General features: G+C 33.2%; 1 protein-coding gene and 1 long non-coding RNA gene across 2 annotated transcripts; both read right to left on the reverse strand.

Moving 5' to 3' along the window:
• Positions 1 to 3,704: 3,704 nt before the first annotated feature.
• LOC108211898 (ribulose bisphosphate carboxylase/oxygenase activase 2, chloroplastic) lies at positions 3,705 to 5,935 on the reverse strand. Its single transcript, XM_017383613.2, has 5 exons — positions 5,430 to 5,935; positions 5,229 to 5,334; positions 5,063 to 5,148; positions 4,507 to 4,979; positions 3,705 to 4,265 (listed from the first exon to the last, which is right to left on the reverse strand). Exons 1-5 carry the CDS (start codon positions 5,804 to 5,806, stop codon positions 3,979 to 3,981), a joined length of 1,329 nt encoding a protein of 442 aa, XP_017239102.1. The 5' UTR covers positions 5,807 to 5,935; the 3' UTR covers positions 3,705 to 3,978.
• Positions 5,936 to 8,863: 2,928 nt separating this feature from the next.
• LOC135151344 (uncharacterized) lies at positions 8,864 to 9,117 on the reverse strand. Its single transcript, XR_010290164.1, has 2 exons — positions 9,046 to 9,117; positions 8,864 to 8,953 (listed from the first exon to the last, which is right to left on the reverse strand). It is a non-coding gene; the product is annotated as an uncharacterized LOC135151344 (long non-coding RNA).
• Between the last annotated feature and the right edge of the window lie 8,658 nt (positions 9,118 to 17,775).

Below are 17,775 nucleotides of genomic sequence, written 5' to 3' on the forward strand. Positions count from 1 at the left end.
GGGAAAATAATCCACTCCAACAGTATCCCAGTGATTCCCTAAATCACTAAGATCCACTAGCCATGCCTTATCTTTAGATAACCTATCTCCTCTCCTAACTCTTATTTTATAATAAATTTTGAATACAAACATGTTCTCTCTCTTCACCTATTGCAATAATGGTAACTTTTAATAATAAAATAGTATATAAGGAATGAATATAAGGAATATTGTTGGAGGTGAGAATAGCTATTATTATCTTAAGTCACTAGGATCCAATATTTTATATTATATTTAAATAATGGACTAAGATGCTGCTGGAGATGCTCTTACAAGATGCGGGAAAATAGATTTTTTTACCACTTAACTTATTGTGTTTTTAGAAACTTACCATCCAACTAATTTTTTTTCCTTTTTACTCATTAATGTTAGGTTTGGTATTATTTTTAGCCACCAACTTAGGTTCAGATTAGATTACTAGCATTATGATAATTTTTTGTAGCATCATTTATACATAGTGATAGTATGCAAGATTTTGATGACGTGTTGTATGTTTATATATTTATATATAGCAATAGTAATATAAAATGAGCCGATGAAAAATTAAAATCAGTAAAAAACGTAATTAGAATTCTAAAAATTCAATAAATCATGAATATGAAATCAATGGCTTTATTGTTATTGTTATTTAAATTTCAATCGACTAGCTCAGTTTAAGATATCTCTTAAATTTATCTTCAAAAATTTTAATAACTTTATCTTATTACAATTTTCAAGATAAGTAAATAGCGAGAAGAAAACTTAATTTTCGATGATGGTTCTCTGTAATGCATCTTTTTATGTTATTATTACTCCCTCCTTCCCTCTCATTAGTTTACAGTTTTTTCCACTGCTTAGCACTTATTCAATACTCTTATGAAACATAGTTTTATAACTTATTCTTGTGTGTAAAAATTTAAACGCTGAATTTTCATTCGGAAGAAAAAAAAACTATTTATGAAACTACATCTTTTAAAAGCCATAAAATGCGTGTAAAATTCTTATCACCCAAGGTAAACGAATTTGGAGACATAAAAAGTATTATATATAAAGATGCAAACATATATCAAATCATCAAATCATTACAGACTAACACTGTATATATATATTTTTTTTGACAAATGCAACTACCACTATATTTTAATAATGCTAGCTACACGGAAAATGTAATGCTAATAATCAAATCCGAACATAACTTCAGTGACAAAAAAAAAAAACTGAACCTGACATTAGTGAGTAAAATAAAAAAAATTATAGTTGAGTGGTTAGTTTCTAAAAACACAGTGAGTTTAGTGACAAAAAAATTATCATAATGCTAGTAATCAAATCCGAACCTAAGTTGGTGGCTAAATAAAAATCCAAACCTAACATTAGTGATTAAAATGAAAAAAAAATTAGTTGGGTGGTAAGTTTCTAAAAGCACAATAAGTTGAATGGCAAAAAAATCTATTTTTTCCTGTATATATATCATTTTATATATTACGATTCCGAAAAATAAGTATATTGTAAAATTACTGCTATCGTATTCATAGTCCACGCATCTTCTCATCACAAGACTCGTCATAAGAAAAAGAAAGATAACTCTTGTTAAAGAAATGTCTCTGGATCTACAAGATTTTCAATATATTTCAATCATCACGACATACGACAATCGGTTCGTTTAAAAAAATATTTTTGTTTTCCATTTCCCAATTTATACTTGTCACAATATACATCATTCATTTTATAAATATTTATATATTTCAATCGTCGTAACATACATCATTCATATCTTCGAAATGTCAAAAGATTTGTTGATAAGCTTCCAAAGTCCTCGACACCAAAATGTGTAGCAATCTTATCCGGTATGAAGGAGTATTAAGAAACACTAAAAGGATGGAAAAATAATTACTGCACATGAAAATAATTAACGACCTCAATTCCATAGACCATAGTTCATAATAAAAGCTGGTGTCAAGGAAAGAGTGATCTTTATCATCCCACCAGCAAAACTGTGGTCTACCATCTATGTACGTTTACAATTTTCTAATTATAAAAATCAAATAAACATTAAAAATCCAACATTTTTAAACAAAAGAAGAGCACTAGCTCTGCTTTTTATACAACTACTTCTTTTTGTTAATGTTAACAGCGACGATCTATTTGATGCGAAGCAACTTTAATGATATTACACTTTAATGATATTACTCCCTCGTCTCTGTTTACATGTCTTTTTAGAGAATTTTTTTTTCCTTAAAATATTTCTCTCATTTCTCTTTTCAATGTATGTTTTGAATATTTTCTCAAACACCTTTGAATACAAGTTTTCATATTTGACTATCACACATATACACATAAATCAATTTAATTGAGTGTATTTATTAGGGATAAATAAAAAAATCAAACACTCAACTATATTTTTTAAAATGCGTAATTTTTTTTTAAAAAACATGTAAAAAAGGACGTAAAAAGTATTCATGAATATAGCTTAATTCTAGTGTTACACTTTAACAATTCTGAATCTTCGGCGACCAATAATTCTAGTGTTACACTTTAACAATTCTGGATATATCCTCGGCGCTTAAAACCTAAGCACATATACGAGAGATACTCACTTTCAATGAGCGGTAGTAGTATATAAAGTACCAAATCATCGTAATGAATTTTTTTATTAAATTTATAATACAGCAAATAGAGCGTGCCAAGCATGGTACTAGTTAAATTTTATATAATTGATATATCTCTTATTAAATTAATCATTAATTTATTTACTGATATATAATTGATATATATGCTTATGTGAAAAAATATTTTAATTATTGAAAAAGAGAATAAATAAGTGTATTAACAAAATTTAACAAATCAATGTTTGATATTAACATATATATGTATGTTATATTTGTCAAATTATGAACTACTGTAAAGAAACTGAATTAGAGAAAATATCAAAAAAATTACTTTTTCTGAGTTTCTTTTTGTGATTTTAGTTTTTTTTGAAAGTATTTGTGAAAAAAAATTTGCAACTCATAGTGATTAGTTAAGACTTTTTTATACGATTTGCAGTTAAATGCAATTTTTGCTCGAAAAAGTGAAGTGACTCCTGCATCCGAAGGCGATCTTAATTCTATCCAATTAATTTTAATTGAAAAATCATATTTATTGTAAAAGAATTTAAGATTATAGTTTTGTAATTTTTAAGGGAAATTTTTCCCACAAAATTGCATTTTCAAAATTTTCACATTTTTCTTTGCATAAAAATTGTGTTTTCAAAAATCCAAATAAATTACGATAAACCTAGCACTTTATTAAACCTATGAACATGATATTAAATATAAAAGTTAAATTTGAATGCTGTAGAGTTGTAATTCGGGTCGGGCCGCGACCGAGCTCGGGGCTCGGCTAAGCTCATTAAAAGGGCAAGGTTCCGGCTCGTTTAACTAAACCAGTCGGCTCGACTCGACTCGTGAATTTAAACGAATCGAGTCTAGAGGTTTAAACTTGATTAAGTATATTATACGAGCTAGCTCGCTCGACTTGTTAAAATCGGCTCGTTCACTTAAACGAGCTGACTCGATTCGACTCGTGAAATTAAATGAGTCAAGTTCAGGCAGATGTTTAGATTCGATTATTTAAACGAAACTGGCTCGGCTCGACTAAACTTGGGTCGAATTAGGCTCGGGTCAAAACTCAGCTTGCTCGACTCGAAGTACAGCCTTTAAATTAGGACTCCATTCAATTTCCCCAAATGTGTACATTATTATTACATGGTTTTAATAAGTAACAACACTAATGCAGGCAGCTATGAACCATATCTCTAATAATAGGGTTGAAGTTTGCAGATCATAGATTACAACAGGAGCTGAAAGTTCAAACCTGTAGAGCCAGGCAACTTTGCCCCTAGTACAATAAGTTCAGGAAAATGCCAACTGCCAGTCACCTATGAGGCTACAAAGACCTTCAGGATCAAATGCTACACAAGTGCTAACCATAAAAAGTTCCTCTTTTTATTGCATCATCATTGGCATTTCCAAGAGCAGCCTCCTTTAAGTACTTATCAGACAATTGTACTCTATTTACATTTTCCTGCTCTTCTACAAGCATATTCCCATACTCAAGGAGCTTCTGAATGGTCATTTTTGGTTGATCCAGCTTCGGAGGTTCCTCCTTCGAGTTCACCAGCCTCTTACCTATATTTTCAACCCCAATGTCCGAAACAAATTTTCTAACTTCGTCGTCGTACACCCTTGCCCTCAGTGCACCAAAGAAGTCTGACAAAAAAGTTGGATATATTAGGTACATAGTTTGTTTATAAACTTTAGAGGGCGTTTTGAAACATGCATTTCATTTCAAATGATGGATTTCAAAAGACAATATTTGAGTTGTCATTTCAAATTCTCAGGTTTATACTAATATATGAATGCCATAGATTTCAGTTGTTCAAATTCAGAATTTCAAATGAAATTCAAGTTCCCAAAAGGACCATTAAAGAATTGTAAATGTGAAGCTTACCAATTGATTGCCCTGAAAATTTGTCGACGAGCTTGATAATGTCCTTTGTAGGGACATTATCAGTTTTAAAGATTCCAATGCAGATGCCTATTCGGTCTTCTCTAGTAGGAGCCCAGTAGAACTTCTCCATACGACCATCGCGGATAAGAGGAGCATACAATGTAGAAAAATCATTACCAGTGACAATGACAGGAACACGAGGATTATCCTGCTTGTTGTACATTCCAGGAAGCTGGACATTAGTAGGATTGTCAGCAATGTTCATAAGAGTAGCATTCACCATCTGATTGTTAACTGTGTATTGCGTAGTGCCACCCATTCTACCCGCCCCTGCATCGAGATCATTGATGAAGAGGGCACACATTTTCCCCTTTCTGATTATATCTGCTGCCTCGCGGTACCTTTGCCTTATTAGCTTTGCAGGCTCTCCGGCATTACCACTCTCCAATTCTCCAGCACTCATCATAATGGGACTGCACATTGTAACCCGAAGAATATGTCGTAACCTTAATAAAAAAAAATACATGCCAAATTTTAGTATTCGCAAATGACTTACTTGATTCCCATTTTCGCGAGTACAAGCTCACACTGAAATGATTTTCCTTGACCTTTGCCTCCCCAAACACCAAGGATTAGGGGAACCTACATATGAAAATCTGAACGTGTTGGCTTCGTGTACTAATACACTAAAAGGTGAGAGTAAATGATTACTAATGAAGTACCTTGATATTAGGCAGGTCGAGGAAGTTCTTGGTGATGTGAATAACAAGCTTGTCCATAAAAGCCGGAGCAATGTAAAGTCCATCCATGTAATTGTCCATATTGTACCTAGATGTTTCAGAATTACCAACATAAATAAAATAGAAATTTAATTATATTGTTACCGACGGGCAGATCTAGTAAAAAATGTGACAACATCTTACTGGCGAAAACCAGCACTGGCGTAATCATAAGAACTCATTACTGCATTATGAGTTCCAGAATTCATCGGAGCCTGAAAGAGCGAATCCACCATCCCCTTTCCTCTCGTAATGTCCTGTTGATCATCAGAGATATCAAACGCGAGACCTTTCCATCTGTCCTTGCTGCTCTGCTTTTCCTCGTCAACTTCTGCCACAATCTTGAAATTGCTGGAATAATTCTCGGGACAAGAATTCTTAAGGCTCACTTTTCTCAAACTTTTGCCTTTGAAATTTGAAGAGAGAACAGAAGTTCCAGCAGCAGAGGCGTTCTGCAGCACCAATTTCCCCCTATCGACGCCCAATGAGCCACATAGTCTATGAGAAATCACCGATTCCATGAATTTTATTCAAAAAATATAGAAACTACACTGAAAAAATAACCGAAAGAAAAAAACACAGTTGTGGACTAAGAAATTGTGTGAGAAAGAACAAATGTATTCGATGATAACAAAGATGCAAGTTCTTTTATACTCTTGGATTCTATACGAAAGTAAAAGTACTCGTCTTAAACAAATATTTACGTTCTGTTTCGGAACAAGAATAAGTGTGTCAGCACACGGAAGCTAAGTTAGCGGCATGAGTCTAAACAGCAGTATAGTAAAGTGTCAACAGAATGAGATGGGGCGGTTTTGTCATATTCCAAGGGCGATGAAACTGATAACAAATGGACATAGATTTTGAAGTACCATACTTAAAAAAGAGTATGATATATAAATGTACCGAAAATTCTTCCTAAATATAATGATACCAAAATTTTCTTAAATAACGTGACGTTAATGATGTGTCAGTTTAAGGCAGAATATGAGCATGGAAAGGAAAAATAAGAATGCAAGTAACGTGTGTGCATCCATCAATATGAGGTAACCAAGTGATAAAATAACAGTTGTTGCGCGTGGGGCGCCGTATGGACTCCAATACATGTTAAGAACCTTCTATTAATCCACATTATCTGATCTATCTATCAGTATGGTAGTTTCGTATGATGGCACACATATATGTAATTTTGTGACGTTTTATTTTATCTTCAGCTCCGGATAATTTTTTTTTTTGTTTATATTTTCGGCACACATATATTTTCGTCTTTGTTGAGTAGTATATTATCATTTCAAGTAAATATTTTTAGCTTGCTTACAAAGTTGTACATGAAAATTTTGTGTTTAACCGGGACGGAATGAGATTCATGAGGGGCTTAACTTTGGAAGCAAGTGAGATTGTAAAGGACTAATTGAAATTTGAATATCGATCCTCGATACCATATTCATCAAAGAGAGACGAATCTCTCTAGGTTGCAGGTATTGATTGGTTAAAAGGTATCAAAGATAATGTTGTTCAGAGTGCATTAACATAAATAAAACAGTAAGCAGCAGCGTCGAAAAGAAAATTGATTTATAGAATAGCGATTTTTTTACGCCACATAATGACTGCAGACCTTCAAAAAAGTGTAAGCAACCAGTTGTTCCAAGTGACATGGCTATTCACTATTCCTTTCCAAGATGTCTCCGTCTCCATGTGTGGCATGATAAGATAAGGACCACTAAGAGCCCGGTTTGTCCTTCTTCCCGCAAGAACCCCATTGCTGGAAATATTAATCCTACTAAAGGCGGGGAGAGTCGGAGAGAGTCAAGTGTATGCGTATGACTTATGAGTGTATCTGTTTGAATGTATTTGTTAATCAGACACTCTTTAGACTAAGAGCAAATCCAAAGCAGAGAGAGAGAGAAAAAGAATATATATAAGAATTTATTATAATATACATGATAGAGCAAGAAGAGAGAGGTGCCTTATAAATAAGTTTTCAAGAGGTTGTCCTAATGATATAAAACATCATTAGGATACTGTTGAATCAACATTTTTCATCAAATGACTTAACACATGTTATAAGGCATCTCTTGAACTCGCTCTGAGTACCCTAAATTATATTATATGGACATGAATAATTCAGCGGGGGCTGGGAAAAAAATATACACTGTTTTTTCGAGGTGAGGGGGGGCTCTAGTATCCTCTAGCCCCCCTTTGGTTCCGCCACTGAGCATAACTCCTGACAAAAAAGAGGCATAACTAAGAACTAGAGAAGTAATTAAAATATAAGAAATGATTCGATGAGATTTTAGTTTCAAGCCCGTGGTAAACCATACAGAATGGGCAAACGTAGGTGCTTTTGACATTATTTTCAATTTCTAATATCAGATTAACATTTTCATGTTTTAAAAGTTATTTTGATTCTGAATATAGATTTTTCCAAAACTGTTTTTGATAACAAAATCATACACCACATTGGTTTGTAAATCTTGTTCTTATGTTTTTTTCTTTAAAAATGTTTAGTAACAACGAACTCTCTTGGTTGAGTATATCGCTTTCATTATAGGATGTCGATAATTCGAATCTTGTTAAAGATAAGGTGAGTGTGGGTGTGGATGTGGGTGTGTATATAGATTTGCAGACCTTGCTACTGTCGACTATAATGTTTGAGCTTGCTGATTTCACATCCATTACAATGCAGAAGGCAGGCATACAATACAAACAATAATAAACGATTTCGGCTAGAATATCAAACTCTATCACAGACTAGAACTTATCAATTATAAGCACATGACAACATTTTATCTTAACTTAGTATTTATCTGGCCTCATATCATTTCATAAGTAACCATTGATTTTTTTCTTTTTCGTAAATTTAGCAATTGCTGATGAAAATCAAGAAGAAGAAATGGACCACACAAGCAAAGAAGCGGACGACAAGGCATGGGTGATGGTGGCGAACGAACGATGATGAGACACAGTTCACCAATGATGGTCTTCACTTATCAGCAATCGAGGGTTAAGATCTAAGATGGTTCGTGAGCGTGTTTAATTGTGATGAACATAATTCTAGAACAGTTGTATATAAGCACCAGTTCTAACCGGTATCTAGCTAGCCTAACTACGATCATATATTAGACCACTGTTCGATTCACATAGATCATAGCTAGCTTAAATTAATTCTCAGGTTCATGTTCTCTCGAGCAACATATCTTTGATCAGGTCGAAAAGTCGGGCCGGGGCTGTAATACCTCGTGGAAGTACCGACTAGGTCATAGCAGCTGATCCACACAGAATAGGACTATTTGTGCAAAGATAATAAATCATTGTCCTTCTCTCCGATCCTTCTGTAAATCATAGTTTTCTGTTAATGAAGATATTTATATTCAATTTTGTGATTCGATCTTAAGAAACAAACACTACGTACCGGCAAGTAAGCTCATGTAAGCAAGCATGCATAATATCTCTTTCAAAAAATATATAGTGATTAACTTATACATAAGTTAATTACATTCGGTGACTATATGTAGCAAATCCTAATCTACAGAAAGAACTACTTTTAGGACCAGTTAAATAATCCAGCCGCGAAATAGAACTTGTAAAAACTTACTTGACAATGAGCAGATTGAAATTACAGACATGATCATTCATAACATGGCGAGCTGGAAAATTATCGTTCTTGATCACTACCAGTAGCAGTCGAAGCAGAATAAAGTATGTGAATGATTCAGTTTGCAGGAGGAGTCGAAATTGATTAAGAAAAATTGTTCTCACGTACCCGCCTGATCATTTTATACAAAGTACTCAAAATTAAGACAAAAGCTTCTACTGAAGAAGGCTAATGCTAGTCGTGACGTTCGGGTCCTAATCGAAGCTCAAGGTCCAATTCCAAGCTTGATGACCTTTGTATTGTCTTCTCAACATATCCATCAACAAAGGCACGGCTCCTCAGCTGAGTGCTCGTCGATGAACTTTCTAAAAATAAAGGAAGTTGCATCCCTTCTTTAATACCACCCGTTCTTCGACGACTATCTTCATCATCTTGATCAACAAAAATCAAAGGCCTTTTGTTTGCGCAGTTTCTCAAATGATCATGCCGATCACTTGCAACCGACTGCAAGAAGCTCCGATAGTCCGGAGAAGGAACCTGATGGCTCACAACAACAGTTGAAGAAGGAATCTCAACATCAGAGAATTCTTTCATCCGAGCCCTATCTTTTCGATGAATATTCATATGTCCCCCCAGCGCCTGAGCATTCGAGAAACCCCGTTCGCAAAAATTACATTTGTAAGATCTCACCTCACCTATCTCTTCTTGCCCGTCCGAACCACTCCACACCATTCTTCTCTGGTTCACGATGTCGGTCCGGTTCGATTCCATTCTCATCTACGACCCAAAACTGTCAATTTTTCTTCTTCTTTATCTTTCCGAAGCGGATAACTCTCAAAACGGATGACTGACGAAAACTAGTACATATCCAAAAACACACCACATATTAACATATAAAATAGCCTTTGTCATGGCCAAAACGTTCCTCCAAAAGATGAATAAAAAAATTCAACATCTAAGGGTGGTGGATTAAAAAAATATATTAAAGCTAACCGTCAGCCTTTAAATTACGAATACAAGTTTGTCGTAGCCGTGCACAACCAACAAAAGCATTTACGTACGTAGATGATTAAAAATATGTAACCGTTCGAAAGTAAAAGGGTTTATGGGAGATGTACGGTTGACATAGCATCAAAATAATGTTTGAATAAACGGTTTTTCTATGGTGTGTCAATGGGTAAACATTAAGCACCAAAATTTATGAAATTGGAGGGTTTCTATTGGCTTACCATCTTTAATAATGGTGGACCCCCATGCAGTTACAACAACCACACCAATCAAAACCCTCCATTTTTATTAATGTTAGTGCTTAGCATGTGCCCATGGGCACACACTAGCTAAACCGTTGAATAAAAGCACTAACGGCAAATTTTTGTAGATTTAGTGCGGATAAGTGCGAGCATGTTCATTTACAATACTATATTCATACGCATGGGAAAGTCGTCTATGTATATTTTTAAACATTTGCGGTCCACCTGGCTTGGTTCTTGTCATGTTCGAATATTTGGCGCCCTATGCTAGGGACAAACGGCTGAAGAAACTAAAGTCAAATTTGTGATATTAATCGTCCGCCTAGCAATTTAATTTAACTTAAAAGTTAAAATTTTGGGATATCAATTTCGGTCCGTCCACCGGTATTAAGCTATTTCCTTGATCACAAATAATTAATTCGAATATATCATATACGACATATATGCAGTGTTCTAAAGTTTTCCGATTTAACTTATTAATTCTCGATTAATCCCTTATAAAGTGGCTGATCGATTCGATTTTTGAAATTCGATTAATTTTAATAAGTCTTTTTTGTTCGAAGTATATATAATAATTTATTGAAATTAAAATATTATATTGCTTTAAATTGAACAATTATAGAATTCATTATATAGTAAATATATATTTGTTAATAAATAACTAATATAATAATAACTAGATATTAAAATAATATTTTAATATTAAAATATATTCACTCTGATTAACCCTTTCGATTAATCCCTGATTTTTAAATAATCCTGAATCAGTAACTCAACCGATTAGGTCCGATTTCCGATTTCTGCAATACTAACGTATGGAATGAAAAATATTCGATATAAAAAATATGAATAAAAAGCGAATATGAGTATCATGTACTCCGCCCACATTCTATTCATACATATGTTATACGTGTATATAAATATATATGTATTTAATAAATTTTCAGAAAAAGATAAATAATATTATAAGTTTTTAGAAAAAGATAAAATATATAAAAGTGGTAAGGATTTTATATATTACAAGAATTATATTTGTATATCAAAAATATTATATTTCTATATAAATAAATAAGAAATAAATAATTTAAAACTCAAAATTTGTGGATAATGGATAGTACCCGCTCCTACCCGTCAAAGGAGCAAATAAGATACAATAAATCAATCCCTGCTACTGAATAATTTATTTTATGTGCGATAATCATCTGTCAAAATTAAACTTTCATTCAATATATATATTTAGCGGGGGCGGACAGAGTCAAGAAAGAGCACTACAATTTAAATATAAATCGATTGTTTTCCAATTAAATCATGATAATATCAATTAATTAAATAAAAACATTCTCTTAATAAAGTCCGTGATGATATTGATTTTTGATCCCCCTCCCATATCAATTCGTTTATGACAAAGATAGCTCGAATCACAAAATTAGGAGAAAGTAATTGATGTATAAATTTGATTTTCAAACTTTTCCGAGAGGATTAAATTTTGGGTCGCATTTGTGCGCGTGACTATAACAAGGGTAGGTTAAACAAATTTAATCTAATGTTCCGAAAGTGACGTTCGTGAAGTTAGAACATACCATCTGGAGGAAGATGTGTAGGCGGCCTGTAACAACTCCGCATGGGAGGTAGCTGGCTAGCGTGTGCCATGAATAAGCATTCCGCATGATGTTGTGACAAACGTACTAGATTAGTATATCGATTTTGACACTCCTTCGTACTCATTATAATACTTCTTGACTCTTCGCTATTGTGAGATATGTCATTGAACAAATGTGGAGAAGCAAAATTTGAAGAGAGTCAGTTATTTGAAATTTGAAGACACGTTCTACATCTAATAATTTGAAGACACATTCTATATCTACTAATATTATTAAAATATCAAGTACACATAACACACTACAACAAATCTATTTATAATATGATGAACAATTCACGACGGATCTTCTGCGCACCTCAACTTATGATAAATCTACTTATACCATTAAAATATCAAGTACACATAACACACTACGACAAGTCTATTTATGATATAATGAATAATTCACGATGGATCTTTAATTCGCGCGCCTCAACTTATGATAGGAATCAGGATTTCGTCATAAAATTTTAAGACGGAATACGAATAAAGAAGTTCCATTCTTAAAAATGACTCCGTTTTTTATTGGAAATTATGACGACTATAATATTTCGTCGCAAATTTACATATTTAAATATTTTTCCTCAATTGAAAAAAATCAAAAAAGTTCTAGTACTGATAATGAAGCCGCTTTGTATGAGAACTTGCGACGGATATAATATTCTGTCGTATATTCACTTATTTAAATATTTTTCCTTAATTAAAAGATAATCAAAAAATTCCTGTCATAAGAATGGCGCCGTTTTTATATTGAAAATTATGATGCCTATAATATTCCGGCATAAATTCATTTACTAAACTATATTTTCTAATTATAAAATAATTAAAAAATTCCAGTACCGAGAACAGGCGCCGTTTTTTATATATGTTTAACTAAGTTTGACGGTTCGAGTATGCTCGGGACATAAGATAAATGAAACGCGGGTTTCGTGCTCAAAAGGATCTCCGAAAATGGTCCGTACTAAAAAAGGCATGTCCCGAAAATGAATTTAGTCAAGAGGATTCGCGCCACAAGAACAAACTCTACTAAATGGGTGAGTCTATAATTATTTTGATAGTTTGTTCTTGTGGCGCGAATCCTCTTGACTAAATTCATTTAAAGATTAATCATCTAAATGGGTTTTAATCATCTGAAGTTTGGTATAGGTTGGAGAATACTTGAATTAGGTTCGATCCTTTTTACATACCTTAGATTTTATCCAAAAGAGTAGTACGAAACATACTATCAAAATTATAGACTCGCAGCCTTGGACTTTTTCATCGATCTAATACCGTAAAGATACAAAAAGATAACTTTTCATGTCATAAAATAATTTTTAAAGATTCAATACGTAATTTTTTTCCTTTTCTCATTTCTTGCGGTTTTATAACCGAAACCGAACCGACTAAAACCGAACCGAGTTTTTTGAAACCGAAACCGATCCGACAGTTCGGTTGCAGTTTCGGTTTTTAATTTTAAAAACCGAAGATTCGCGGTTCCGGTTCCGGTTTTACCTTAAAACCGCCCCGAACCGAACCACGCTCACCCCTAGTCTAAGATATGGCTGGATCCTATGACACTTGTCTGAAGGGCCCCCGACAATGTCGGCCTGATCCCATCACGTGTCATGTGCATGTGGACCAAGACTAAAACTAGTTTAAAGCATGTGACTAGGAAAAGTAAATTGCGACCAGAAATAATTTGACAGTCGTTTAATAGTTATAAAAGAGCCAAATTCCACCTTTACCCTATACCAACCGATTTAACAATCGGTAAAATCCCTGCTTATTGTAGTGACAAGCATAAGGCTAAATTTGAGAATGCAAGTCAAATTTATAATAATGGACTTCCGTATAAATACATATCAATTTTTTACTGTATATATTCAATAATTTAATTATAATATACTAATAAATAGAATATACCACAACTAGAAATATTTGATAATTATATATATTTGATGCTATATTAAGTAACCCTAATCCGATTCAATTAAATTTCAATTAATTAGGGTGTGATGCAATTCATTAAGATCATAAACCCTAATTATGTAATAATTTCGTGGGTGTTTAACATGCTTTTAAGAATTCTATTAAGATAAAATTCAATTACAGGATAAAAAAACGACGTCGTTTTAAGGGACTGACGCACATATATTTTTATTTAAAGTGATTTTTTATTATTTTTTCGAAGAAAACAAAACTGACCACAAGGAACAGTCGGTTATGACGGTGCCATGTCATACACATAACCGACCGTGACGCACGGTCGATTTTTTTTGTAGCCACGTCACGCAGATCGTCGTCGTTTTGTGATTTTGACGAGGTAAAACCGACCACGCGACTGTCGGTCGATTTTATCCACGACGGTCGGTTTTGTGTGGTCGATTTTGACCTGTTTTCTTGTAATGAAAAGAGGTGGTTTTGGGAAAAAAAAAAACAAAACCCTCGATTTGCAGAAGACAACATACTAGAACTATGGATGAGAAGTGACTTATTGCTTAAAATAAAGAAGTTGATGAGAAGTGATAAGTTGGTTTTGACTTATAAGCTAATATAAGTGTTTGGATACTGTGACTTATAAGTTATTTAAGTGTTTGGATAACTTAAGTTATAAGTTAAGTATAGTTTTGTTGTTTTGTAATATAATAATTTGTTTCTTTTAAAAACTAAATTATAATAATATAAGACCTTCTATCATTAATACATAAAATATTTACAAGATACAAATTTTAAATTGTACACTAAAAGAAAAAAAATTAATAAATGCAGATCATACAAGTAAAAAAATACATCTAGCGAAGTGTTCCTTTCTAGCAGCTACAAGGTTCACAATTGTTGACTAAACAAGAACAGAAGTGTATGCGCAATATGAGATGGTGAGATATGAGCCGTTTGTGATCATACCAGAAAAAAGTTATTAATTATCCTTGGTCCACTGTAACACTTCAGTAAGTAGTCTTAACAACTGAAAGAAGTCAGAAAGAAGTTGAGTCCCAGAAAAAAGCCAGGATACGTAACTTCTTTTTTGGGCTTTTTAATCTTAATTTAACTACTTCACAGAAGTTGCCAAATGGACATAAAATGAGAGGAAGTGGGCTTCTCCCACTTTTAAGTCCAGAAACACCATACCCAAACATCCGCATAATATGAACACCCTAAATCCCAAATCTCAGAAATTACGTAGCGCTATCCTTGATTAAATTTGAGATACGTATTTTATAAGAGGAAAAGTTAGGTATTTCAAAAATATTTTTTCGCAAATCATATCGATAATGTATGATTGATTCGACTGACATTAATAATAGTTGCTCAATTAAAATCAATCATTTATTTGTCACAACACTTGAAAAAAAATTGGAATAAAACTTAGGATAAATAGCATGTAATGACAAGAATAGTGTAGCAAGAATAGTGTAGCAGTAGCATCTAATATTCTATTTTATCTACGTGACAAATAAAATACATGTTTAATTATATTATAAATATAACAATATGTATCTTATATTAGCCTAATCCTATTGTTTGTTTTTGGTTTTCTAAGTTTTCAGAAAATAATCTTAAATTTATTTTCATCATAGATATATAACTTTTTAAAGAAAATATATACTTAAATACTATATATACTATGATATATTATAAAATATAATAGCTTATGAAATAATATTTTGGCACTTTCTAGTGTGACGCTAAGCTTCAACAATAGAGCCGGCTCTGTTTGATTATGAAATAACATGTCAAAACCGACTGCCGTCGGTTTTGTTTTTTGAGTTAAAACACCGTCGTTTTGATTTATAATTTATTTTAAAACTAATTAAATATAAACCATATAACCGACCGAAGCCGGTCGGTTATGAGATTTATTACAAAACGAAGTCGTTTTGTAATAAAACGTCGTCGTTCAGACTCATTATTTATTTAAAAATTAATTAAATTTCCAAAATGACGACGTAACCGACCGAGGAGCCGGCCGGTTATGATGCGTACACGTCAGCATTAAAACCGACCGTCGTGACCGTGGTCGGTTAAAAAAATGTCTGGGTCTTGCCAGCAAGACAAAACGACGTCGTGTTTGATTATAACCGACCGATATACGCCGGTCAGTTTTAAGCCGACACTTATTTTAACCGGTCGGTTTTAGCCTATCGGTTTTGCCCTGTTTTTTGGAGTGCTCTTACATACAGCTGGTGAATGAAATAATCTTCTTTCAATGCACCAGTCCGCAGGCCCAATTTCCTTTCCCGCGGACTGCCCCGATTCCATCCCGTTCCATTATGATATGTAAATTGGAGATTTTCTCGAATACGGTCGGGGAAGGTTTTATGAAAATCTGGAGATCGATCGAGACGGGACCGGAGATTAATGTTTCCTTACACTATTCATCCTAAAATTCTCCGTTTTTATATGTAACATAATATTATATTTATTCATTAATTTTATATAATATATTAGTGATGAATGTAAAATACAATCAACTCCAATCTTATCAGTCATGATAGAAACCATCTGTGCTTGTTATCCATGATGAATGAATTCGAAATCCTTACGAATTCTTTATATTAAACAACTTGACTAAAGTATTCTACGACATCCATGTAAAGAGACGGAAAAAGAAGTAACTTGACTAAAGTATTCTACCACATCCATCTAAAGAGACAAAAAAAGCCTGTAGTTTAATTGTCTACCAAAATGAAGTATGTCAAGTCCGTGAAACTGGACCTCCCTCCCATGCAAATTAAATACACAACTGCTTGTCTACTTCGTAGTGCATGTAATATTTGCTGTGAAATCTCTGAATATAGTAATATCTTGGAACTACAAAAATACTCTTAACAGAGAAACACAGCTAGCTACCAAAGAATATGACCTCCCATTCTTTAACTTCCCATGTGCAATTCTTCTGTCTCAGCTCTCACTGCTAATTCATTTCATCAGAGATCTCTGCATACCAAAATATACCTATACAACTCAACAACCCTAATCCGGACAAATCCTGCACAGTCATCTTAAATTCCCCTTGCACTATTTTAGTATTTTTTCAGTACCCAAGAACACAATAATGTTCTCTTATTTATTATAATTTCCGAAAGAAAAATAATAATAAATCAGTGTCGGCAAATTATTAGAGTGTCTACAATGTAATATTCAAGAGCAAAGGATTTTGTGTTGGGGATAAATTAAATTTCAGTAATTTTTTTAAATCAGTCGGGCTTAAAATGATTTTCATAGCTACTAAAGAGCCGTTTGAGTGAGCTTAAAATAAGTGCTTTTTGTTTAAACTAAGTAAAGAAGTGAAGTAGAAGGTAAAAACAAGTTAAGACTTATAAGTAATTAAAGTGTTTGGAAAAGAAGCAGAAATCATTAAAATAAATTAAAAACTAGTATTCTTAACTCTTTATAAGTACCTCTCGACTTTTTAATTAAAGTCATCTCCCAATTCGTCAGAATGTTGAAGCCTTGACTAGCCCCGTGTTTTGGTCGCTGATTATATTTGACATTGAACACACGGGATACATAGTCCTCAAATTCTTAATTAATGAAGTAGCTGGAGCTCTGTACTATTACTACTGCCTAGGGTCTTGAAGGGTCCTATTCTTTATTCTCCAGTCATTATTCTATATTCCTCATAATACATTCTGTACTACAATTTGGTAGGGAAATGAAGAACTAAAATAAGATATCAAGGAAGAAACAAAATCCCCGTTGTTACCGCCTTACGACTGACGATGCGATTATATTCTCCATGATCTTCATCCAAAAATATAATAAGAAAAGGGTATTGTGAAGAATACTATAATGGAATGATTCCTCAGAGTTGGTGTGAATTTTGGAGGGATTATCAAAAGACAGAGAAAAGTCGAAAAACAACGGAAGTGTGTGGATGTATCTGCATTTATAGGGGAGATCCATGATCTTGACTGAAACAGATCAGAGGATTATATGATAATGCATGAGTGAATAATTCAAGATGAATAAAGAATTGAAGAAAGGGAATCCATGTAGTGATGTATCTGACATAATAATGTATTT

The sequence above is a fragment of the Daucus carota genome, chromosome 3, assembly GCF_001625215.2.
Source record: "Daucus carota subsp. sativus chromosome 3, DH1 v3.0, whole genome shotgun sequence".
In the NCBI taxonomy this organism is placed as follows: Eukaryota; Viridiplantae; Streptophyta; class Magnoliopsida; order Apiales; family Apiaceae; genus Daucus; species Daucus carota.

Excerpts from the sequence above, each read along its gene's own strand:
- LOC108211898 (XM_017383613.2), bottom strand. The coding sequence starts at position 5,806 with ATGGAATCGGTGATTTCTCATAGACTATGTGGCTCATTGGGCGTCGAT. Across the intron at positions 5,335-5,429 it reads GCCAGTGCTGGTTTTCGCCA|GTACAATATGGACAATTACA; the intron begins GTAAGATGTTGT and ends TGAAACATCTAG. Across the intron at positions 4,266-4,506 it reads ATTTTCAGGGCAATCAATTG|ACTTCTTTGGTGCACTGAGG; the intron begins GTAAGCTTCACA and ends CTTTTTTGTCAG.